This window comes from Centruroides vittatus, unplaced genomic scaffold (genome assembly GCF_030686945.1).
Source record: "Centruroides vittatus isolate TY-2023 unplaced genomic scaffold, ASM3068694v2 contig_199, whole genome shotgun sequence".
Taxonomy (NCBI): domain Eukaryota; kingdom Metazoa; phylum Arthropoda; class Arachnida; order Scorpiones; family Buthidae; genus Centruroides; species Centruroides vittatus.
Genome location: NW_027121224.1, coordinates 98870 through 124832, shown reverse-complemented (window position 1 = coordinate 124832; position 25963 = coordinate 98870). Strand labels below are relative to the sequence as shown.

The window sequence follows — 25963 nt, the reverse complement described above, 5'->3', positions numbered from 1 at the left end:
GTTCCTCGAAAGGAAGTCCGCTACTTTATTGTCAACGCCTTTCACATGTTGGACTTCTATATGGTAGTCCATAATCTCCATTATCCAACGAGTCAGACGCTTGCTCCCATTTTGAATGTTGCTAAGGAACACAAGGGGTTTATGGTCAGAGAGTATTATCGTTTTTTGGCCTAGAATTAAAAATTTGAAGTGTCTTAAGGCTAAAACAATTGCTAGACATTCTTTCTCAATTGTGGAATAATTGATTTCTGCCCCTTGAAATCTCCTACTAAAATAGCCTATCGGAGCCAGTCCCTTTTCGTGCCGTTGTTCGAGCACCGCAGCTGCCGCGTTGTCAGATGCGTCAGTGTGCAAATAGAATGGTCTATCAAAATCCGGGTGAGCTAGAATTGGTGGGCTTGCTATTGCCTCTTTTAACTTTTCAAAACCTCTCTGACATTCTGGGCTCCATAAAAATCTCTTCCCTTTCTTGGTGAGTTCTGTTAATGGAGCAGCGATATCGGAAAACGACGGGATAAAATTCCGAAAAAATCCAACCACACCGAGAAAACTGCGGACCTCTTTTACACTACGAGGTGTTTCCACTTTCTTGATCGACTCAACATTGTTGGGATCAGGTCGCACACCCTCGCTATTAATAATATGTCCTAAATATCTCACCTCCTTTGCTAATATTTGGCATTTACTCGGATTTAATTTTAGGCCCTCATCCCTTAATGTACTAATTACTCGATCGACAAGCTCAAGATGATCCTCCAAACTTTGTGAAAATAATACAATATCATCTTGAAACACAAAGCAGCTATTTCCGACAAATTTTGCTAAGATCTTCGTCATAATGTATTGGAAAAACCTCCCACTATTCTTCCCACCCTGAGGCATCCTACAAAGTTGGTATTTTCCCCATGGTGTGGAGAACGCAAATATGTGTCTTACCTTGGGATCTAGAGGAATCTGGAAATACCCTGCTTTTAAGTCCAATACCGAGAAATATCTGTTCCCATTAAGTTGGGATAAGATGTCGTCTATTCGAGCCATCGGGAATATTTGGGGTTCTGTTATATCATTAATTTTTCGCAGGTCCAAAGTGATACGAATCTCACCAGAGCTTTTAGGAACAACATGTATAGGAGAGTTCCACTCCGATGAGCTCTCCTCACATATACCTGCTTTTATCAGCTCACTAACTTGCTTCTTAAGGCCAGGTAAGTAACTGTACGGAATTCGGTACTGTCTAACGTTGACCGGACGTTCCGACGTCAGGCTAACAGAGTGCATATGTCTGCTAGTGCCAGATAACTCGGCAATTTCGCTAGCAATAGCGTCCGGATACTTTCTCAAAATATTTATTATTTTCCTCTTAACCGGTTCATCTAGGTGATCCAATCTCCACACCTCTCTTTCTACCTCTGCCACCCCTACCTCACTATTTATATTAATACAAAATCTCCCTTCACGACCTTGCTTATCTGCCTTAACCACTGATTCGATCCCCACCAACAGCCCAGGGTGCTGGCAAATAATGTCCATCCCGATGATCATCTCGTAACCTGCCCTTTCAGGAAACCCAACACTTGGTGTTGTCGTGCATACCTTTTTCCCATCGTGGAAACAGCACTCGATTGCTACGGCCTCATCACTGTTTATGAGTGCTCCCGACATCCCACTAATACATGAATTGTTTGGGACCACCCAATTCCTATTTTCACGCCTGATATATTCAGTCAATTCATTCTTAATTACGGTCCTTTCTGCACCTGTATCTACTAGACCAGCAATTTCACGTCCTAGGATTACACCTCTTACAATCGGTAACCCCCGGTCTGACAAGTGGATCTTTCTGGTCAGTTCTAATTTAACTAACCGGTCATTCGCCTGACCTTTCAAATGACCTCTGACTAGTTTAAACCTCTTCTCTTGTTGCATTTTCTCGAAATATGGCCTATTTCACCACACGTGTAACAACGGCGCTCTTTTCCCCACCTCTCGCGGTTATTGTTCCCCTTCATGTGCTCGAGTAAAGATGCCATGGACTCGGTCAAACTCCTTATTTGAGTCTCCAACTCCTCTACACGCTTACCCAATTGTACTTCCCTTCTCTCCAACCCCCTTTCATGCTCAACATTTGCGCATACCTCACTTATCCCACCTCGTTTGTTGCAGGCCGATTCGATTTCCTCTTCTTCTTCGGCCTTTACTATCGCCTCATCCAAGGTGTCCGGCCGCCTCTGCATCACCTGCCTCCTAATCTCCGCTAGTAGTCCTTTTATAAAGCATTCCTTAACAGCATTGTCGCGAAGCGTCGCTAAATTAGAATTGCGCGTCACCGCTCGTGAAAACAACGACTTAATCCTAATCCCGTATTCGCAAACCCTCTCCCCTCTTCTCTGGGAGATCTTTAATACCTGATCAAACGGGTCCTGTTCTTTTTCTTTACGACCAAAGCACTTTATAAGAGCCCTCCTTATTTCATCATAGCTCATGACGCCCTGGTCCCTTAAATCGAAAAATAAAGACAAGGGCTCACCTTTTAGGCGGGCTTGAACTACGGTGACCTTCACAGTCTCATCCCAGCTTGCCAACGACGCGACGTTCTCGACGGTTTGGAAAAACCTACTCACATCTAAAATATCTCCGGGCAGGTTCGAAAAACATGGGATCATGCCCATAAATCCCGTTACAATAGGCACATTGCCCAATTCCCCTGCCCCTGAAGATCCGCTGGTAATTTGTTCATCCATAGTTTACCGAAACCTTTTGGTTTTACAATAATATAATTTACAATTCCAATGGCTATAATTACAGATATAAGCGGCAGTAGGATGAGGGGTTAATACAAGATGCACGTTTGGTCGGTCCTTTTACAACAAACAACCCGATCAATATCCTGTCGCGGACGCCAATGTTGATTATCCGATGGATCTAAGTCCACGGATGTAATAAGGATGTATGTTAAGGACTCAAGTAATGACCAATTACACGTGCACGAATTTGGCGAAACAACAGTAATTTATTCTAACAGTACAATAACCGCGAGATGCTTCCTAACCCTCAAGTTTACACGATACACGACTTAAAACTAACGAAATTTACAATACTCTATATACATATATACATACACATTTTCCTTCTATACAATAATTGCATATATTAGCCTTCGACGAATCACGGTATTATGTTAAGTAAATGCAACACGATCTCGAGTTCCAAGCGTTCCTTTTCTTTACGTTAATTCACAAAACTAATAGTTCTTTCCGATACCTGAACGTAATTTACGTCACCAGAAGTACGTCCCTCGTTGATACTTCTCAATTACACTACGATGGAAACGGATTGTGCTTCCCGACTGAAAGTGGTCGCCCTTTCTAGACTCCTGTTCTCCCGGTCTAACTCCGACGTCCTTGCTGACCCTTCCTCGGCAACCTTCCTCGACGAATCCAAAAGCAGCCAAAAAGTGTCCTCAATCGTGAGAGTCCCTCAATTTATATTTCCCGCTCTCCGGAAGTCCGCTTCACTTATTGTCCCACTCTGGACCAATCAGAAAGCTTCTCACGTATCCTAAGGTGACATCATAAGAAAATTCCACGCGACACGGTACAAACCAAGAAAACCCGATACATACAAAAAGGAAACCGAGAAAATAATTAATAATAATAATAATAACAATAATACATAGTTGCGTAGCACTACAATCTCAGATATTGGAGAAATGTACAACCGGAAAGAACCAGAGTGGTACGGCATTATTCTGGATTACCCTTTTAATAATAATTACGTGTTATTTAATATGCCTTTTGCAATCCAGAAATTTTTTATCAAACTTAGATTAAACAAAAAGACGATTATGGTAAATAATAAAATTTATGATTTCTCGAAAGCACATTCTCCAAGATGCGAAGAAATATTGACTAAATTTCATACTTTTTGTGAATGCAAGGAAGGCCAGGAACTAATTAAAGCTGATCTAAAACAACTTTTAAGGAGGAAAACCAAATGTATCGATTCTTTCACTTAGCAAACAATACAATGATATACAAATTGTATAATTTCGCAAAAAAAGTTTAGTAACCAATCTCTTTAAATTTATATGTAACAAACCTGATACACATAAGTATTGTAATTTCGGGGTACTTAAGTTTACACGAATGTTGTTTATGTAGGTATAAGTAAATTTTGACACAATGTAAGTCTAACACCCTGTTATAACAGGCTATGGCCTATTATGATTAATATTTGATTTGATTAATTTCGTGATTTCTAAGTAAGAATATTCTCCGTCAAAAAAAGAAATTTCTTTTAAAATGATTAAATTTGGAAGTTTCAATTTAAACGAATTTGTTACACGACAAGCGTCAGAATTAATAATAGAAGACCATTTTCTAATATCAAGTACGTGCTTTTCCGAAATAAACTAATTATTGACACGTGAAATTCTCTAATGAGATGTCTAATGCGAAGCTTTGTGTTTAGGTGGAATTTTTTTCCTAATTTTCTTATTTAAGTACAACCAAGGAATTTACCAGAGTGAGAAAAAATTTAATAAATTTTCAATTATAAAATGTTAACTTTAAAACTAATGGTTAGATAAAATTATTTTAAGACACACGCACACACCAAAAAAAGCTTAGATAAACGAAGAATGCTATTTCCAGTCGTTTTTTTCCCCCCACTGTTTACAATTAAAATATGGTGATTAGTCACTGTTAACCATGTTTACGCTTGAAACAAAGAAATAGTTGACGTTTTAAAATAGAAATATAAACGTACGTTTTCGCATTAACCCACGTGTCTGCTGCTATAAATTAAAGATTAAATTTTAAAATAAAGTGAACGCGTTTAAGTTGTAAATTAAATCGGGGCGGTTATTTTATCAGTAGAGATTAGAACAGAATCAATATTTTAAATAACGTGTAGCTTCTTTCAATTTATTGAATTCAAATGATAACAGATGAAAGAAAATTCCCATTTGTTGAGTGTGCGTAAGAAATTAGTCTAACGTAATCGAATTGAAATTTAAATAGGATCTAACAAAGCTTAACAATTAATAAAAAGTGCAATATTTACATAAAATCTTTCTAAATATATAGCAAAATGTTTGTTCCAAGTATTTTCTGGTTATTTATTTGACCCGTTTTATTTTTATTCGGTTACACATTTATCTATTAAATATATTTTTGCACTTAACGCAATCGTTTTTAAGATAAAAAAAAAGAAGTTTTTCTGGCGGTTTAGATCAAATAACTAAATTATAGAACTTCTTGATAAATTTTGTTAATAATAATTCAATTCGGAAAATCCTATATTAGAACTATTTCACCGTTAAAACTAAATAAAAGCGATGGCTTCGGGTAATTTTAGGAAATTCCGTTCGTTTCTTTGTTAAATATAATCGGATTTTTAAACCGCGTCGCTTCGCTAAATCTATGTAATTTAAGTGTGCGCTAATTTATCATCAACCCGACGGATGAAAAACAAAAAAATACATTAAGTAAAATTCGCGTAAATTTTACGGAAAAAAAATTCTTCCGACATTTTATATAATTTCCTTTTTGTTAGCGGATTCTTTTCGTCGTTCCGATTTCTCGCGACAGATGGCGTAATGGGGGGCAAAGAGAATACCTGTTTGAACAGTTCGCTGGTCGAACTGGCAAGTAGACGGACGGAATATAGGCAACTCAGGTAAACGACATTTTCTAGAATACTAATCACGAACGGACTTTAAATAACACTTAGAGGTCGAAAATCTCATTTGATATAATGGTAATTTAGTCGATTCAGTTTGCTTTAATGACTCGATTGAAGTGTAATCGCGCGTAACAATACCGAGTGTCGACATGCCCTGTGTAAGAATCAACTTTATTAGGTAAAGTTAGGAAAGTCTGTCAAAATTTAAACCAGTCGGATGAGTCCAGCGTTAACGGATTCGATTTGAAAGAAAAGCGGAGACGTTGCGCAAACAGGTGAGATGATCAAAATTTAATAATACAGCACTCGATTGACGCGTTTTCGCAATTTTTTTCCCTCCCTTTTCTTTTGCAAATTCTGAAACTTAGCGCCGGTAAGCGACTGTTAAGCTTAATTATTGCCATCTGTTCTATTGATAAGTGTAATTTATCTGTTTTCTTGTGTTATTGAAAGAAATCTACGAGTTTGTTATCGTTATCCAGATTGGTGGCGAGATGAAATCTGCGAAAAAAATCCTTGATAGTGATGAGTTTTCACTCTTTTTTTTCTTTTCTTTCTTCTTAAATCATAAACCGGCTTTCCTTAATAAGAAACACGTTTGTATTTTTATTATTATTTCTTTTTCCTATATATATATGTATTTTTTTTTTTTTTATAGTTTTCCTTCTTTTCCTCTGGAAAATAATAGCCGGGAAAGAATGGGTTATTGTATTTATTTTGTAATTTATTTTCCCATAATATAACCAAACGGTGTCTTCCTGCTATTTAATGTCATAAGCAAACTTAACTTAATAATAATAATAATAATAATAATAATCATCATCATCATATGCACTTTTCATCGATGATATGAAAATCAGAGAGATCTCGGAAATTATTAATGCCAATTATAATAATCGGGTCCGTCCGTGTGATTAGTTTTCTTTGCTTCTTTTACATGATATAACCATTTCTAATGGAGAACTAGTTCTCCCTGATAGACTTAAAAATGCATAAATTATAGTTGACCGAACCGGAAATCTTCTTTTGTTCTATTTTTATATCCAAACTTGAGACAAGAGAATCACAAACTGAAAGCCGGGCATTTTAATCCTACTTTTTAGATATATTTGCAACGTAAATTAATTATAATTAAAGACTTTCCTTCTCTAAATGAAAGATATATCGACTTTTATTGCACTTTTTTAGAATTTATAGGCCTCGTGGTCCCCAGATTTTTATTGGTTTTGAGACACCTTCTCCGATAATTCGGAATAAATGGAAGTTACCCACTAAAGCTAAATCTAGATAAATTCTGTTAAAACTATCGGATTTACAAGAATTACTCGGAATTTGGAATATTGCAAGCGTTTGCCATCCATCATAAAAAAAATAAAGATTTCTTAAATGTTAACTAATCGATTCTACATTATTACTTGTCTTATAAAAAAATTTAAATATCTGAATAAAGAATTTAAAAAATATATTATTAATTAAGTTTCTAAAAGCAAAAATAAAACTTTTATACTTTTAAGTGCAGGTACTTTATATATATATAAAATTTACAACAGCTTCGGGTATATAAAATAGAGAAGGTTGTGTAAAACAAATTAAATTTCTGTATTTTATAAATACGAGGAAAAAAATTTTTTTAGTTAAAATAAAAACTCGTAAAATAAATTAAAATCGCATTTATTTTAAAAGCTGTTTCACATTTTCTTCCTTTTTTTCTTAATAATTAGAATGTCTAGAAAATTTTCGGTTACTTTATCTAAATTAAATATTTTTTTTTTACATATACAAAGCTTTAAAAAAGTCTTTTGCTTCTACTATTGTGATTATAAAGTCTTTGTAGACAGGTCTAAACAAATTTTTTTAGCCCAGAGGGGTGGAGTACCGGAAACCGTGTCATTCGAGGACATTAAATACGTTAGGCTGCCGACGATTTAAGCATTCTTTCTGTAAAAGAAATTAATATATTTAAATTCGAAATATGTTAAAGATTTAATACGTCCGAGAGATTAAAAATTTAAAATAGATTCTCAAAGTACACCATCGTAAATTTGATTCTATAAATGTGTGTAGACTATTTAAATTTTATTATATTGTCATATCCAATATATGCGATCGAATTCTATACAGAATTTCCAAGTCGTATCGAGCATTTTGGGTGTTGTCCTCAAACAGCTTTGTGATTGTAAATAGAAAATACAAATAAAACGAATGTGGAAAATATTAAATTCTCTCTCTTTTTTTTTTCCTTCTCAAGAAATTACATCATTTAAATGTATGAGAGTATTTTTGGTTTGAAACTCAATAAAAAGATCCGAATTCGAATCCCATTTCTTCCTGTTGACTTGCATCTTTCACTAGTCATCTGGTTTGGTTTTTTGAGAAGATAAAAAGATTAGTGGAGAAGGAAATCGTGCTCACTGCTGCATTAGTGGACCTATTTTGGCTCTGTAGTGAAGTATTGTATCGACTCATCTCTAAATTAATCTTTCGACGTAGGATTACAATCTCTATGAAACAAATTACCTCTTGGTCTTTTCTGACATTTTCTATTTGATTTTTGCACCGAACTTTTTAACAATAAAAAATCTTCTCTTATATCCTGTAAAAGTACATCGATTTATTCGTTTAATTTCTACCGTTGTTACTTTATTACTTTAAATTTCAATTGGAATTTTAATTTTAATTGCAAAATAGATCTGTGTCATATCTTTATTGACCAATATTATATTCTGTAATAATTCAACAATGTATCTAGACCAGGGGTGAACAACATACGTCACGACGGACTCCGAGGTCGCGAGCACGCCACCAACGTCTTTAATGTGCCTTCTAACAATTTTATGTCACCCTCAATATTAAATTAAATACATTTAAATTATAAAAGTTACATTGGACCAAGATATTAATTAAATCAAAATTTTTTATAAACCAAAAAAATGATTTATGAGCTATACATTTCAGCTATGAAGTAATCATTTTTCGTAAAAGAAAGAAAAAAAAACAGATTCTAGACCTCTACATTCCAACGCATTAATTAGATTCTGTCTCTGAAATTTATCCAATTCTTTTTTTTTAACCAAATCTACTCCTTAACTCCTCACTTTTCCTTTTGCATTCTTTTAGTATTCTTTCTTCATTTGATTCCTTGTTTTTATTCTATGCATCTACACAGTTCATATTGGTTTTGATTGCACACCTTTGCATATAGATTTCGATATATATGTATGTTATATACCAAAAAAAAAAAATTTATAAAGATCTTTATGTATAACCATTATACCGTATTAATAGATATATAATATAGAGATGTAAGAAATGAAAAAAATAATAATAATAATAAATGCTGCTATATTATGTAGTAAATTCTACACATACATAATGTATATAATACAATTCTACGCATATATAATGTATACAGCCCGCTGGCTCGTTTTAATTTCAAATCAAATCTGATATCTGATCTTCAATATTTAAGTTAGGCATCTTTGATATACATAATTAAACCCACTTAACATAATTTAATCATATATCTAAGTATATTAATATCCATATAAATTCTTATTTTAGAACGTTTATATAACAAATTTTCGCACTAGCGAACACATTTGAAAAATGAATGCTAGTTTTCGTTAGAAGTAATAATTTTCCGCCACCATAAATCCTCCAAGGTTATCTGTTTAGCGGTAAACCAATTGACCGAGACCGATTAATCAGTAATTTTATAGGTGTATCTATAAAATTATTGATTATCGGACTTCACGAATGTTTAGCCACAAGTTTATACTAAAATCCTAATCTATTTCAACGAGTATACTTAAGTACTTCAAGGTATAAAATTATAAACATTTAAATATATTTTGGACTTACAGAATTAGTTTATATATAATTCTACATTATTCCATATTAAATAAAAATTAAATTACATTATTAAATTGAATATTATGTTTTGTTCAGACCAATTTATGCGTTAATAACGATGATGTTTGTCGAAAGACTTTTATAATTTACGTCTTTGGTAAAAAATTCATTATCCTGTAATGGAATTTTACTTAACAAACAACTTTTAAGGCATTGACATTCTTCGTGTAATAAAGACAATACTACGCGTACTGAATTGCAAGAGAATTTCAAATTGTAAATTACTTCTGTGTCAAAGATTTTATAGAGTAATTTCTTCCAATAGAGTGATTTCACTTCAATAAATGAATGTCTAGCTTTAGAATACAGTACTTTGTTACGTGATATTTCTTTCCATTCATTTGTCAATGTACTGTGGATTGATTATTTTGATGAAGTCAACAACGAATTGTTTCCATGAATTTAGATTTAGGTGCCGAATATTCACGTCATCGTCATCGATTCAACATTTTAATATTGATGAATAATTACAATAAAGCCTTTTAATACTTAAAAAAGAATTTAATATATGTTAATCTAAGTATACGTATGAGTAATGCGCTTTTTTTAAAGTATGACCGATTCAAAATAATATAAATTTAAAAATTATCTTACAGCAGTAGATACGAATTTAATTATTTTCCATTTATAGTATGCATATATATGATATTGATGATTTAGAATGAACTTGTCTACCATAACTAATTATCAGACTATCCTATTACTCTTAACAGCGCAAATGGCCATTATCTTTGTTGATCCAGAATGGAGAAAATAAAATTGATTTTTTCACGACTGTCTATTCTTATAGATTTTTTCCAATGTATTTAATATTCTTCAGAAGTTATATAAATAATTCCTCTAATAAGATATAAATCATGCGAACTGAGCAGTTTGTATAAGACTACATTATAAAAAAAGAACTCGGAATATTTCTAAATATCATCGTACAATGTACAGGAAAGGATTTCGCAAAAAAAATAAAATAAAATAAAAAAAGATATATAGTTGCTTCTACAATATTTACTGAAGTGAGTAAATAAAGAATTTTTCAACTCGGTTATTTTTCTATCCAATCTTCCCATGATTACTCAAGTTCTCTCCATCATGCTCGACAAACGGAATAAAATACATTATGGTAATTGCACAATAAAAATAATAATAATAATAATAATTATTAAAAATAAATCGAATGCAACAAATTTAGAGTAAATTATTTGCGTCCATAAATGGCGTGTTTATACGCGCGTAGGCTACTTAATTGAGTGGAATACTTAAGCTACCACTTTCTTGTTCCCTGCATTTTCTACTTGGCATAGGAAACGCGTTGTAACGGAGTAAAAATAAAATGCGAAAATAATTGTAATATTGTCGTATTTCGAAGGACAAATAATATTTTTGATGTTTACGCGAAATGCTGAACCGACTCTGTTCACTAGACAAGAAAAACAAATTCTTTTCTTGTAATAATTAAGAAAAATATCAAGGCGAAAAAAGATAAAATAATAATAATAAGAATAAATGGAACTCGGTGACGTCCAATTTATATTTTATGAATAACGAATATAAATGACATCAGCAAAATTTTGAAATTCGTGACTTATCGTGTAGATGACTTAATTGTTGATGGAGAGAATCTCCTACATGCAGAAGTGTGTTAGTAAAGCAAACTTCTGGAAAATTTATTCAATAAAGTTTTTAAATAAAGTTACATTTATTTTTTTCCCGTGATTTAATTACGTTTAGTTATTAAACATTTGCGTTTATTCACTTTTATAAATACCATAACCTTATAAAACGCGTTTTTCTATAGTAGTAAGTCGCGACCTCTAGTGCATTTCTCCACTTCAAACAAATTTCAATAACTTCCAAATATCCGACACTAGAAATTAATCAATCATCGATCGAAAATCCCTATTTATACACTTTTACGGTTAATTGAGAATTTTACATTGGTTTATTACAGATAAATTATTAAGCTAATTTGTTACTAATTAACATTTATTAAAAGTTGCTCGGATAATCGGACAATTTAATTAAGTGGATGAATTTATTTTAACGTTTTATTATCGATAGCGTTTCTGTAGTATAAAATTATTTAAAAATTCTCCGTTGACATTATTCGATATTAAATATTTGTCAAAATCATTTATCGTTAGTTTAAAAAAAAAAAAAATTTAAATTCGGATGACGTTTCCTGTATGCTAATCGGGTCGTCTGCGTTAGACCGTGCGACGAATGGACGCGCTTGGTTGAGTCACGTGATAAGAAATAATTTAGGAAGAAAAAATTATAGAGATTTTTTTTATTTTTTGTTTCTTTCGAGTTTGAATAATATCGTATTTTGTTTTTAAAGAAATAATATACGGCTAGACAACTGGTCGACCTCGATAGATAAAATATTTTTAATTGTTAAGAGCGGCATACACTTAACCCACGTATTGTTCGATATATAGGAAATCCGGCAATTGCGTTAGAGGATGTTTTGTCGTTTATTTTGTGGACAAACTGAATTATATTTTTCCTTTCATTCACTCGAGTCGATTCAGCTTTCACTGAAGAAAATATGTCGAGTAGATAGTTAGCCTTGAACTTGATGCCCGTGAAATATTACTTCATTCCGATTTTAGTTCGAGTCACGTGTTTAAAGTGTCACCTCGGTAGTGTTTGGCTTGTGTTATACGAACTCTAAACCGGACAATGGGCTTAAGTATATATTATTTTCTATTTTTCTAACGAAGTGTCGCTTGTTATGTTTCCCTTGTCTATCGGGTTAGAAATATCGGAAGTTTCAGACGCAGTTAATTGACCCAATTAACTAGAAATTCGATTTCAACTTTATTTATTTTGTTATAGCAAGCGAAATTTTACAAAATTCTCATAATTAGTCGATTCATTGCGAGTTGGCTCGAGAGTATTACCGTACCTCGCAGTGTTTATACGGCGTTGCATTTTTAATGGAGCTCCGTCTGTTTACTCTGGATCGGAAAATATTTATTTATACATTTGATATTTTTTATTGGAGAGGAAAGTTTATTTAAGGTTAGGAGAATATCTAAATAGCGTTTAAAAAAAAAAAAAAAAGACGAACAGAGGCGACGCTTGTTTGCCGGTGCGGATTGTTACGTTTCCTTCGACTTAATGGCAGCGCGTTGCACATTGTTTTCAAATAGTGGCGTAAGGTACGAGTAATTGTAGTGATTTAAGTAACGGGCATTCCTCTCGGCGTCGTCGAAAAGTCTCGCACGTAGCGAGACCGTGACGTCATTTTTGGCATCGCTGTTGCCACGTTTACCACTTGGCTTCAGTATGTTTTCTAGTCGAAGTGTGACGTAACTAAGTCGGATTTTTAGTCGCTTTCACCGACAGAATGAATACGTTGACCCATTTCGCGCAAACTGTCGGCGAGATACTCATCCCACATTTACGTATGGAGGAAACGTTACGTGGGAATCTCGATGATGGAATCCGACAAAGCGTAAAGGTACGAGCAGCGTTTAATTTTCCTATTGTCTGCTATAATTTTGCTTTTCTTTTTTTTTGCCTTATCTAACACCGTTATTACACTAGGAAACTATACTATCGACCTTGAATGTTAGAATAAACGGATCAATATCTGGTACACGCTACAATCTTATCTGTCAAGATTGCTATGTAAACTTGACAGAAGTTAGATTTGTAATAATGGGTTCTCGTAAAGTGACTTGGGTGTCTTGTCTCACTGTTATCTTGTCAAAAACTCTTCTTTCCGATACACCGCACCCTTCTTTCAAAAGATTCAAACCACACAATTATAAAAAGTTTCGATTCCCGAATAAAGTTTTACATAATGAAGAATACTTCTGTTATACTTGACATCTTTGGAAAATTTTGTCAATATTTGAACTATCGTATTACGAAATATCCTCCCGATGGAATTAATGGATTTCCGAAGCGAATGGCCATCGGTTTATTCTCGAGGAACAATCTACCGTAAGGGCGTTTCTACAGTTTTAATTTATAATAATAATTATTATTATTATTATTTTTTAATATATTCTTTAATTTGTCCCCGATACTCCTATTGAGTTCGGGTCAAGTTAAGTAGAATGTAGGACGCTCCCGAGAACCTTAAAGGGCGTGTGGTTTTTCTGCATGACATATTTATTCAATGTTTTTCTGTTTTAACTTCGCGTTTTTTAAAAAAAATAACTTGTTATAATCGTGTGTCTGTAAGTAATAATCCCAGTAATAAATTGTCTAATAATAATAAATCGCTAAATTTTTAATGATTTGTAAAAAAAATTTAGTAAATTTTAACGCCTTGTGCGTATACAACACATCATCTTCCAGTGCTAAAAATATAATGGCACACTTTACGATCGGAAAATAATAATAATTTACGGATTCATTCGTAAGTTTGTTTGTAGGTCTGTAATGTATTCATTCCGCTAATATCGTCGTTATAAAATGATTCGATAGGGTTATCTTCAGACTAGGCCTTTAGGCTATTAAACAACTACATTACTTATCGTTTTATATCTTAACTATTCACGTTTACGACCCGAATATTCTTACAGAATCAAGTTTAAAAGAATTTTGTAAGAACTTCCAAGGTCTTTAGAACGTTTTTGTTTATTCGCAAAAACTGAAAAATTTTAAATTTCTGTGTAAAGAATAACGTCACGGATAAGTCTACCAATAACTTGTTTTGTATATGTTAATTAAAAATGCATAAAATATGACTTATTTGCGTACAATGAGATGGAAATTTCATATTTTCGCCAATTCTCTTTGCATATGGCTGTTGCTTCATTTTTTATGGGATAATTCCTCCTTTATATACATATTTCATCATGCCGACTTAACTGTAGAGGAATCAATCCGGATATGTTTTGTCGGTTCCGCCCTTTTTTATTTTGATTGATATATACAAACTATTCATTAATATTTTGTCGTTAAGTTTGTTTATGTTTGTTTTCCTCAGGAATTTCTAATACTTTCATTTAGATAAGATCTGAATATCAATTAAATGCAGTCATCTAAAACCACACAAAAAAAGGTATTATTTCTAACAATATAAACTATAATTCTTCACACTATTGCGAAGATAGTTTTAGACGAAATGGAGGAAAAAATTTCAATATATCCACCACTAAACATCCGAAACGGGAATTCAACCGAGAATAAACTTTCTTCCGGTTTTTTACTTGTTTTTTTTATGGATTTCTATATGCGTTTTATTGTGGTAGACATCTTTTTTTTTCTATAGTTGGTCGCAGTGCCGTGTCTGTCACAAACGATTGGCAGTCAGCCCACGCCTTTTTCAATCATTCTTCGTTCTTCTTTGCCACGATCCAAGGCCTAAATAAGCGTATAATTAGAAAGATTTTGTCCATTGATAAGAAGAAAATTTTCTTTGCAGCCTTTGAGAATGTTTGTAAATTACAAATAAGGAAACTTTCACAGCGGGGGTTAATTCTCCAAATTTAGACATATTAACCCACGCCGGATTTCTCTCTCTGATGGATAATAAATCATAGAGCAGTTTTTTGTTGTTCTACATTTAGAATCGAAGAATGATTCCGCTTCTAAAGACGAAAATACGATTTAAAATTTGCAAAATTAAAATAGAAACGCGGTTTTTTTGGTATGTCGAGTTTTTTTTTTTTTAAATTAGTGAAATGTGTTATTACGCGTATATATTACTTGTAATGTATCTAGTCTATGTCATCGATAATAATAAAATTTGCTGGGTAACGGCGTTACGTTATTCCATAACGTAAATTCTCGTATTAACCACGTTAGGATATTTTCTGAAATACTTTAATCCAACGCATTAACAAATAACATTGTTAGAACGTTCACATTTAACCTAATCAGTTCTATACGCCGTAATTACTAAAGGAAATAAATATTTTAAAAACAGCGTGACATTCCATTATAATTTTCAATATATATAAAACTCTTAAATGGATAACATTTAACTCAATTTTTCACGGCGTGTGGAAATGATGCGTATCCGTCACCTTAATGGCATTTCCCTCCATCTTGTTTTTCATTACCCGAAGGTGTTCGTATTAACTTTGATAGCTAGCAAATTAACTGGAGCGAGCAATCTCATCAATGTTAACCTTCGCCTAGCCTATCCCAATCGTATTTAGGTCAAAGTTTGATTTATACTTGATTTAAAAAAAACTTTCTTAGTTGGTGTCAACACCAATAAATACCGATTAGAAAAAAGTCGTTGAGTGCATTAGTTTTGAAATTTAGATAAGTTTTTCAGATGCGTTACGTGATCACAATATATACTAATCCTTCCATTTACTCCAGTAATTGGTTCCAAGAAAACAGCGCCTAAAGGAGCCATAGAAAACTCTTTCAAATGGAGATCTGTTCCATACTCTCAAAGGTTATTTTTATTAAATATGCGTTTATGGTGATGATAATTACATCAAGAAGTGTTGTTATCATTTATTTCCATAAAGTTGATTATTTAAAATCGAAAAATCTTTCAAACTCGCTAAAGTGAATTCGCGTAAATGGAGGAATTTGGCCTACTTTATTTCAGTTTTACTAATCGTCGAGGTGAGTTATCCTGTAATTAATGAAGTGTTTTACGGTGTGTTTATCTCAGAACCCCCAATTAGTACAGCAGGAAAGTCAACAAATAAACAAAATTCTTCAAGTTTCTGGCGCCTAGTTAAAGGGTAATGGCCGACGTTAGAGGATATCACCTCATACTTTCTTCGCACCTATTCGTTTTTTCAAAATATTTCTCTATTTTTCGCGCATTGAAAAATTAAGGCAGGGTTCGTCGTGCCACGCTTAATCTTCGTACCTTTAGAATCGTCGGCCATTTAGAAGCCTTTATCTATCTTCAGAATGTGTCCTAGACGAATTATTTTAAACAGCAATCAATCACGTGACACGAAGTTTATTGATCGCCGGAACATGCGATGTTCTCTTCCAGAAGAATGATTACGTGCACGATTAAAATGGATTCTGGTGATAAGTTGCGCCATAAAAATTGAAATTTCAGATTTTTGACTTTTAATTAGATCACGTGTCGTGCGCGTTGGCACTTAAATGAAATGTCTAACGACCGAGGATGTTCGGGATAAAATTTAAATATTTTTATGTACAAAGTCAAAATTAATTAGACGGTTCTAATGTTAAAGGAGAATTAGGTGTTTTCTTTAATTGAAAATTCTTTCTTTCTGTTAAGTACGATTAATTTTTGGATTGTGAAATAATGAGAAGGAAATGCCCGAAGGTTACTTAGTGTAATTACTTTGTTTTGTGTGGTTAAAAAGAAAATATTTTGCTATCTACCTTTACTTTTACGTTTAATTACTTCTAATACCTTCATTAATCTCACGCTGGTCTTAGTAAAATCCTTTAGTTAAGTTCAACGATAGAAATGGCGTGTTCTGTTTTAATCTGCCACGAGGAAATTGTCAAAAAATATTTGACATAAAACTCATTGGCGAATGCTAAAAATGTATTTAAGTAATTCGAATGATTTAATCTCTAAAGTATCTTATACTAGGAAAAATTCTGTCTCACGTGTAGTATCTTTTATTAGTAGGCAGTTACCGGATATGAAATAAGGTGTAACTGAAACAACTTCAATTTTGGCACTTGTCCATCTCAACACGTGGTCTCCCGACAGCAGGCAAAATGGCCGATCACTCGGAACTTATTGCCGAGATGGCCATCGTGGAAAAAATGAGTACTCAGGAACGTCTGAAACACGCGAAGAAACGTCGGATACAGCAGCTTAAGAAATGGAGTAATCGGGAAAAAGAAGTTAACGCTAAACGGAAGAAAACTGAACAGAATATGAATAAAAAAGTTAAGAAACATGATTATAAAGTTCACTTCGTGCCAAGTGTCATGCTGTTGGAAGCTGCTGCTAGAAATGATATCGATGAAGGTAAGTGTTCTATTTGTTTATACAACTATTTATTTTTACAGCCACACGAGTAATTATTCATTAATCAATTTTATACATTCTTACTGTGCATACAAACAGCATAAAAAGCACTTGGACAGTAACTGTGATAAATAGTGTGTAAATGGTTGGTTGGTTTTGAAGTTTTTTTTTTTTTTTTTGCACAAGAGCCATAAAATTATGTTGCACCATAGTATGAAAATGAGTTAGCAATGTTTGGTTTTCCCCAGTGAATATATTTTATGGAATTGAAATATAGTTAATAGCGCTGAGAGTGACAAATGAATCATCAAATGATTCAGTTTTTCTTTATATTGTATTAAACAATAACTCATTCATAATACTGAAATACTTTTAATTGAAATTTCCTAACAAAATATCGTAAACAATGAGATCTACATTTTTACATATATGTATGTAATATTATTTTGCATTTGCATAAATATTAAAATTTAGATGCATATAATACTACAATAATCAGCAAATTTCCAAGGTGGATAAAAATGAAATTCTAGAAATTAAAAATTTCCGGACAAAATTTTATTCTGCTGGATATCCTGAGATCGTCTCCATATAAGCCAAAGAAGAAAAATCAAAAGGTACCGTGAGTTCCGGGAGTAATCCTTTACAAGATATTCCTTCTCCAAAATTCTCCTTGCACCTCTTCTAGTAAAAAGTTCTTACAAAGTTTTTTCCTAGCAAACAACTATATTGTGTATTCGTAATCCAAAACAGTTTAATTTTTTCATGGTGTATCGTGCATTAACAATCCTGTACATTACATTAAAACTTTGTTAGTAAATAAGTTTGTGTTGGCAACACATTATAGCAAAACATTAAATGAAGACTTGCAATATATGAATGTAACTTTTACTTCATGTCATGTTTTGTTTCTGATTTACAGTTCAAAGATTGCTAATGTTAGGCGTAAGTCCTGATTCTACAAATGAAGATGGTCTTACTGCATTGCATCAGGTAATACAATACTTTTATATCTATATAGTATATATTTTAATAATAAATATATTTTATGCAGTGCTGTATTGATGATAGTGAAGAAATGATGAAATTGTTGCTTGATTTCGGTGCCAATGTCAATGCTAAAGATAGTGAACAATGGACTCCTTTACACGCTGCAGCCACTTGTGGGCATTTACATCTAGTAAAATATCTTATAAGCAAGTAAGTGCTTTAATTTACAATTACTGTTGTTACTATTATTATTGTTTATCTGATATAGCTAACTTTTTTTTTTATAGAAATGCAGATCTGTTAGCAGTGAATGCTGATGGAAACATGCCATATGATATTTGTGAAGATGAGGCAACTTTAGATTACATTGAATCTGAAATGGCCAAAAGAGGTAATTATTATTTTTATCATTAAAATTTAATGATAGTTTCCATTTTATTTTTAAAACTGTTATAATTTTCAAGGAATCACTCAAGAGATGATCGACGAGACTCGCGCGCAGCCGGAAAGAAATATGTTAGCCGATTTAAAGTACATTGTGGAAAATGGGGATGATTTAGAATATAGAGATCATCAAGGAGCAACTCCTGTAAGATATTTTATAATTTTAAGTATATTAAGTGCAGATCTCGGCAAAGTAACGATAACGCTATAATCTAATCACCTATTTTTTTATATATAATAGCTTTTAAAAGAAACTTATTAAGATCAACCTTTTAGTATAAAATGATTTTAAAGATATGAAACTGCTAAAAAGTTGCAATCATGCTTAAATTGAGAAATATAGTTGAAATTAATTAATACAAAGATAAAACAGGAAAGTTCTTATAATAAAAGTTATGGAAATATTTTAATTTATACATAAAGTCACTTAATACCATATGTTGTTGACTATAAGCCTGAAATTAAATTTTAAAAAATAATAATAATAAAAAAAAACCTTAAGGGAAAAATTTTTAACAGAAATTATTTTTAAGTTTTGAAACAGAGTTGTCTAGCATAACCTATTTCCATGCTCTTTGGCATAAACAATAACTTTTCATTTTAATGCTGCATCATCATAATGTCTCAAAGACATTTTAAACATTAAAAAGGAGGTTAAAACTATCATTATTTTGATAAATGAGTTATAATATTCAAGACAAATAAATAAATTGGCTGAAAATGTTTGTTAAAATATACGAGATATGCTTTTAACGTTTCTTGTTTGTTTTTACATTATAACAGTTGTATCATTTATGGAAATTTTAATGCAGTTTGAGTTATTTATGTCGAGATCTCACTTTAAATGTGTTTAAGTTATAATAAAAATTAACGAAAATAAAACAATCTTTTATAAAGCTTCACATTGCTGCAGCAAATGGCTATGTAGCAGTTGTTGAATTTTTGTTAGATCATCACGTTCCTACAGATATAAACGACAATGATTTCTGGCAACCAATTCATGCTGCTGCATGTTGGGGTCATGTAAGTTATTTTTATTTTACAAAATTATCAAAAAACTAATAACAATGCTTGGGGCCACTGAGAGCTTGTATGGGGCTCGGGAGTAAAGCGGGCCCTCCTTTTTGAACAAATGGAATAATGTTTTCTTTATCAATGAAAAGCAATGTCTGTCTTATTCTTACTAACAGAAAATAAAACTTTTAGTTTACAAGATGGAAACCATTATGGGTCTCTAAGTTTTTTCCAAGCCTAGGAAAACCCCCAGTGTCCCTCCTCCTGTCAATGGCCCCGATAATACTATTTATAATGTTTTTTGAATAAATTTTACTTTTTTACATATAGCCTGATGTCATAGAACTTCTAGTTCAAGCAGGTGCTGATCTCAATGCAAAGACTAAAAATGGAGAAACACCGTTTGGTATTTATCATTTAAGTAAATTTCATCATCATTTAACTTTATAAATATCTTTGTAATTGAATTTGATTATTTAATCAAATAAAGATATATGTGAAGATCCTGATCTGAAAGATAGACTTATGCAGCTAAAGAATGAGCAAGAAATCAAGCGTGCTTCTCAACCTCAGAAGTTAAGAAGAACACAAAGTCAGAATACAAGAAGGTAAGTAGGATCAGTTGAAAAACTTTTCATTGTGTTATACAAATCAATGACAGAATTAAGATTTCATTTACTATAAGACCTTAATTTCAAAATGTTTCAATATATATTATGGAGGATTTAGAATTAGAATATTATATTCCATTTATTACACAGGGTGTTTCATTTAGTGTTAAAAAGTCAATAAGTCAAAAAATATGCTTCTAATATTAAAGTTTTATTTCCAAGGGGCCTTTTTAATTCCATAAAAACAAAACCCTGTCCATTCCCTCCTTTATAGGTGAGCTGGGGAGGGAATGGACCAGGTTTAAAACTTAAGAACATGAAATAATTTAGATTTATGATGAAATGCACATTTATTTAAATTTTTTTCCCTTGAAGGTTTCTGTTGTGTTTTTTAACTTTCACTTAAAATTGACTATATTTTTAAAATAAATAACTTTAAAACACAATTATTATTAATAATAAATTTGTACATTAGATATATTCTTGAAAAATTGTTAAATTGTCATTTTTATTGATCCTTTCTTTTATAAACACTTTACAGCATTTTAAAATACTAAAAATTTTATTGCTGAATGAGTATTTTGTTTTACAAAGGTCTTTTCATGAATGTATTAAAGTAGATTGTCAACAATAGCAACCAGATCTAGAAATTTTTCAAAGCTGAAAATAAATACTTTTATGCCTGATGAAATTCAAGATTTCATATAATGTTTGTATATAATAATTAGGTTTTTCTTTTTTACTATAAATTTGTATTATAATTTTGTTCCAGCTACAGATAGTGTTTCTATATTCTGATAAATATTTTCAGCATACACAATACATAATTGATTTATAATTATTGTTTTAAAGCATATAATAAATCATCATCATCATGCAATTTTAAATGATTAACAACTGTTTAGGATGCATTAATTCTTAAAATTCCATTGTATAATTATGCTGATTATTCTGTCACACAGGATTCAAGTGATTATAATTTTATGATCCACCGCGGCTGAAATTGTAAAATGTTTGTATTTTTTCTAATAAAATGCTGTGTGATTCATGTATTTATTCTTAAAATCTATACAAGTATATACTGAATCTAATAAGATTAGTGAAACACTATACTATAAAATGACAGATTTTCTGAGTGCTTGAAGTCTAAATTTAGATCAATGAAAATTTAAAGAAATAACAACAGCAGTGGACTTTTATTTCTGCAAAGTTCAATTTAGTGAAAACTGAATATAAAATTAAGAGTTTTGGTATATTGGGATTTATTTTAAGATTAAGCTTATGACAAAAAAAAAAGCAACTTTTATTTATATTTTTTCTAGTTCTATAAGCCAAAAACAATGGATAATGTTATCAATAGCAATAAATAGTAATAAACTACATATTTAAATTCTAATTAATATCTAATAACAATTTTCTTCCTTTAAAAATTTTTAGTCAGTCTGTGAGACGAACAAGCATTAGAGATAAATCTTTAATGTCACGACGAGAGGCACAGGAAGAAGCCAGAATTCGTCAAGAAAAACAAGAACAAAACAGAAATGAAGAGGTTAGTTAATAATAATAATTAAACTCAATACTAATAACATTACTGGGACAATGTGTGCTTTGCATTCAGCTCTCATTTGGAGCTATATATTGGACACACACAAAATTAGAACGACTTCAGAAGAAAATGTAACAAACATCACCCTAAGTTGTCCTTAGAAAGTCTGACTCTTCTTCACAAAGAGGGAGGACAAGGCCTCACAGATATAGTAAATCTTCTCACTCTCTTCAAAACTCTTGCACACAAAAACAGTACCTCATTAAACCTACACAAAACAGAATGCACAGATACCAACTGGCAATCTTGGGCTTGGAAGGAGCTTCATGGTAGGTGCTGACAAAACTGCTGGCCTGACTCATGGCTCTTTGGAGATGGAAGAGTTCACAACTGCCATACAAGACCAGGTCATAAATACCAGAAATTACATCTCACATAGTCTGTTAATACAAGTAGGATTGCTAGCTTTTAACATCTCTGCTATTTGGTTATTTCAATGCATAAAAAGCCTGCACACAAAAAGACCCACAACTACTGTAAATATTATTACCAAAATGTAGCCCATTAATTAGTGCCAAATTCATTTGTAATTCATATCTTGTATTAATAAATACAATAATATAATTATTAATTTTATTTCCAAAATATAGCCTGATTATTTACGGCAGTTGTGGGTGTCTATTTGCTAAGCATTGGGTTTTGGTTGGTGTTTATATTTGCCTGCACACAAACATAAACTACATACCCAGAACCCATACACTGTAATGTACATAAAATATACTATTAATGAGCTATAACAACATAAAACAATCCATCATGCACAGACATAACATGCAAACGTTTTTGGTCATCTATTTTGCAATACATATACAGGTATACCTTGAGTTACGTCGTTCGTCAAAAAAGTATATGGAAAAATAAAAATCAAGTTTAAGTCATTTTATTCAACTTCCGTCTGCCACAAATATTGAAGTCATAATATCGCTAGAAAAGTGTTAAAAGCACATAAAATCATATTAACATTTACTGTAAATGTACATATTTTAATATAATCATCATAAATCCTAGAGAACGAAACGTGAAAACATCTGTGTTTGTGTTGTCTTATTTAGCAGTCTTTAAGTGCTCATTATTGGCGTTTTCCACGGTAGTTCCAATATCTACCTCTTGGCATCATTGTCAGCGCCACTTGATATTAGTTTATTTTCTACTATTGCAAAATAATTTTAATAACTATTTGTTATTTATAAAATAAGATGACTTTTTAAGGTTAATGTCTTAGAGAACCACATTCACAAATAGTCCGTGATGCACTGTAAACATTACCAAATTCTAAACATGTACATTTATAAGTATATATTGTATGTACAGTACATGAATTTGTAAATTTAGATTACTTTTTTTCTGTACTGTATTAAAAACTAAAATTTGTTTGTTTGTAAGCTTAAAATACCTTGTAAGCTTTGTAAGCTCTTGTTAACCATATATTATTAAAAATGCATTTATAAATAAAATACAGAACTGGGAATGGTTATTTGTGGTTTAGCCTAGTGACAAGTGAATTCGACTTATGTTGCCTCTCCTGGAACCAATGTAAGGTGAGGTATACCTGTACTGAAAAACTAGTAAATATGCAGAACTTGCCCACAAAATAAAGCATATGCAAGACTACTGGCACAGTAAGTAGACATCACAAAAGTGTAGATTTGAAACTGTGGCTAGTACTACGGACACAATATGATCATTTCAAGTATTCCTAACAGATTATGCTCTCTGTCTAATGTTAATACAAAGGACAAGGATCGAAAGGCTGGTATATTTCTTTAGCAAATAGTGCTGGTTGGAGAAGTGATAGGCTACTGTTATTTTACTCATGAACTATAAGTTTTTATATAATAGAGAGGTTGCAGTGGAAGTTCAAACTTTAAACTTGTACAGCAAGCAGAAGTACATGTTTGACATTTGAACTCCAAGTAAAACACATTCACCACATGTTCACGTCACGCACTGATTTGTGGGACATTGTTGAAAAATGGCGGAAACATTTAAGAACGACGAAGGTTACCAGCGAATGTAAATAATATTTTAAAATAGTTTAATTAGCATCATGTTATTAAACATCCTCTAAAACAAATAAAAGTCAAAAATATAATTATTTAATAGCGAGGTTGAGGCAAAAGTTTTCAACGCTGCTTTCCGTAAGCCTAGAAGCCTTACTAGTAAGCCTAGAAGTTTGACAATGGTGTTTGGAATGTCTAGCATGATTCCACTGACTTTCCAAACTTCTAGGCTTACAGGAAAGCGGCATCAAACGTCCAGTGTACACATTTTTGCGATGAAAACTTTGGCCTCAACCTCGCTGGTGTCTCCTACCGTACGATATAATAGTAGGACAATTCAAATGCATTTTGCTTATTCTCACGACATACTTTTGTTGAGGGAAGTTGTGGCTTATATAAATCTGACAGCAGCTTGGGGAATTATTTTTATAAATTCGCAAACATATTATGCTGCTGATGGTAGAAAATGCCATGAAAAAACAATGCTGCTAGTACAAAATTTATAAGCTATTATGAACACAATTATAAAAACATTTTATAAGACACTTGCAAAAAATTTCTGGATTAAAATTGTCTGTTTCTTTACAATGTTATTCACAAATGCTTCAATAATCATTATTTTAACCCAAAACACAGAAAAATGCAGATGTTTAAGCTGCACTTCTACTCACCACGCTTGATGTTCCAAATGCCATTGTCAAACTTCTAGGATTACAAGATGGCGGCATTTGTGTTTTCGAGAGATGAAAACTTCAGCCGCAACCTCTCTAATGAATGCAAAAGCATAGACCTGTATTACATATACTGAATATGGGCACTTATGAATAAGCTGGGGCTTACACACTATAGTAGTGCCATAGCTATGAGGTGGCTTTATGCAACATGTGTGCACAAACAAAATTTTTAGCATTGGAGGCTGAGTAGAATACATTCCACTAATACCATATTATTATTAATAATAAATTCATTTTGTTTTAGGATGAAGAAGGAAGAATATCACAAAATGATGTCAACCTTCTTGGAATTGATGACATTGAAGTAATTCTTCCACCAATAAATACAAAAGATACATTTCAGAGAATTAAATGTAAGGGCATAAATGACAGTAGTGAAGCTTGTGATGATGCTGCTTATGTAACTAAAGTGTTTGATGAAGCATTAGCAGGGGAAAAAGAATCTTTAACACAAGATATAGTTCAGTCACAAGACACAATTAGTTCACATGAAGATGCCAAAGAATATTCTGTAAATTTGGAAGATATTACTACTCCTTCAGTTACTTCGTCACCACCACCTAGTTACGTTGATGTGTCTCAAACATCTGTGCCAGCATTTAATCAAGGAGAGTCGGTAAAAGTTGAAATTCATGTTACTGTTAATACAAGTCCCACCTACAGTCCAAGTGCATGCACTTTGGCAGACTTAAAAAAGCACCGATCCGATATGCGAACTCGCAGCAGCTTGTCTTTATCATCACAACAAGACGTAAATGGCAAACTTTCAAACAGTGGTCATCACTTTAGTGCAACATACAGATATGAGCCTCCACCCTCACCTACCATATCGTTAAGAAGATACTGCAGCGATCCATCGGAAATTGTAGGAGAACCTCAAAAACAGGGATGTTGTACAATTATGTAATAAATATTGCCAAAGTTGTGTATTTAAGTGCATGTTTTATTCTATAGAAATAATTTACAATTTTTTTGTAACATAGATGTAAATTATTCTGTTATCCAGCTTATGTGCAATATCCAGTTGATGTAATTTGCACTGTATTGTTATGACTTCTATAAATGGATCT

At 32.3% G+C, this 25963-nt stretch overlaps 1 protein-coding gene across 7 annotated transcripts; it reads left to right on the top strand.

Annotated features, from left to right (window-relative positions):
- The first annotated feature begins 5561 nt into the window (after positions 1–5561).
- On the top strand, positions 5562–25827 carry LOC136970450 (protein phosphatase 1 regulatory subunit 16A-like). 7 transcript variants are annotated; one of them, XM_067264883.1, is made up of 11 exons: positions 5562–5679; positions 17144–17494; positions 18417–18487; positions 18549–18694; positions 18772–18875; positions 18949–19073; positions 19826–19951; positions 20273–20348; positions 20433–20550; positions 21991–22102; positions 25138–25827. In XM_067264883.1, exons 2-11 carry the CDS (start codon positions 17239–17241, stop codon positions 25798–25800), a joined length of 1797 nt encoding a protein of 598 aa, XP_067120984.1. In that variant the 5' UTR covers positions 5562–5679; positions 17144–17238; the 3' UTR covers positions 25801–25827. The 7 variants fall into 7 exon arrangements, with proteins under 7 accessions (XP_067120984.1, XP_067120987.1, XP_067120989.1 ...); XM_067264886.1 differs by having other exon boundaries at positions 5607–5679; positions 17147–17494; XM_067264888.1 differs by lacking the exon at positions 5562–5679 and adding an exon at positions 5729–5960 and having other exon boundaries at positions 17147–17494.
- The last annotated feature ends 136 nt before the right edge of the window (positions 25828–25963 follow it).

Bases quoted from the DNA above. Each gene is read 5' to 3' on its own strand.
- LOC136970450 (XM_067264883.1), top strand. From the start codon at position 17,239: ATGGCCGATCACTCGGAACTTATTGCCGAGATGGCCATCGTGGAAAAA. The intron at 18,488-18,548 runs GTAATACAATAC...TATTTTATGCAG, and splicing joins GTCTTACTGCATTGCATCAG to TGCTGTATTGATGATAGTGA. The intron at 19,074-19,825 runs GTAAGATATTTT...TCTTTTATAAAG, and splicing joins ATCATCAAGGAGCAACTCCT to CTTCACATTGCTGCAGCAAA.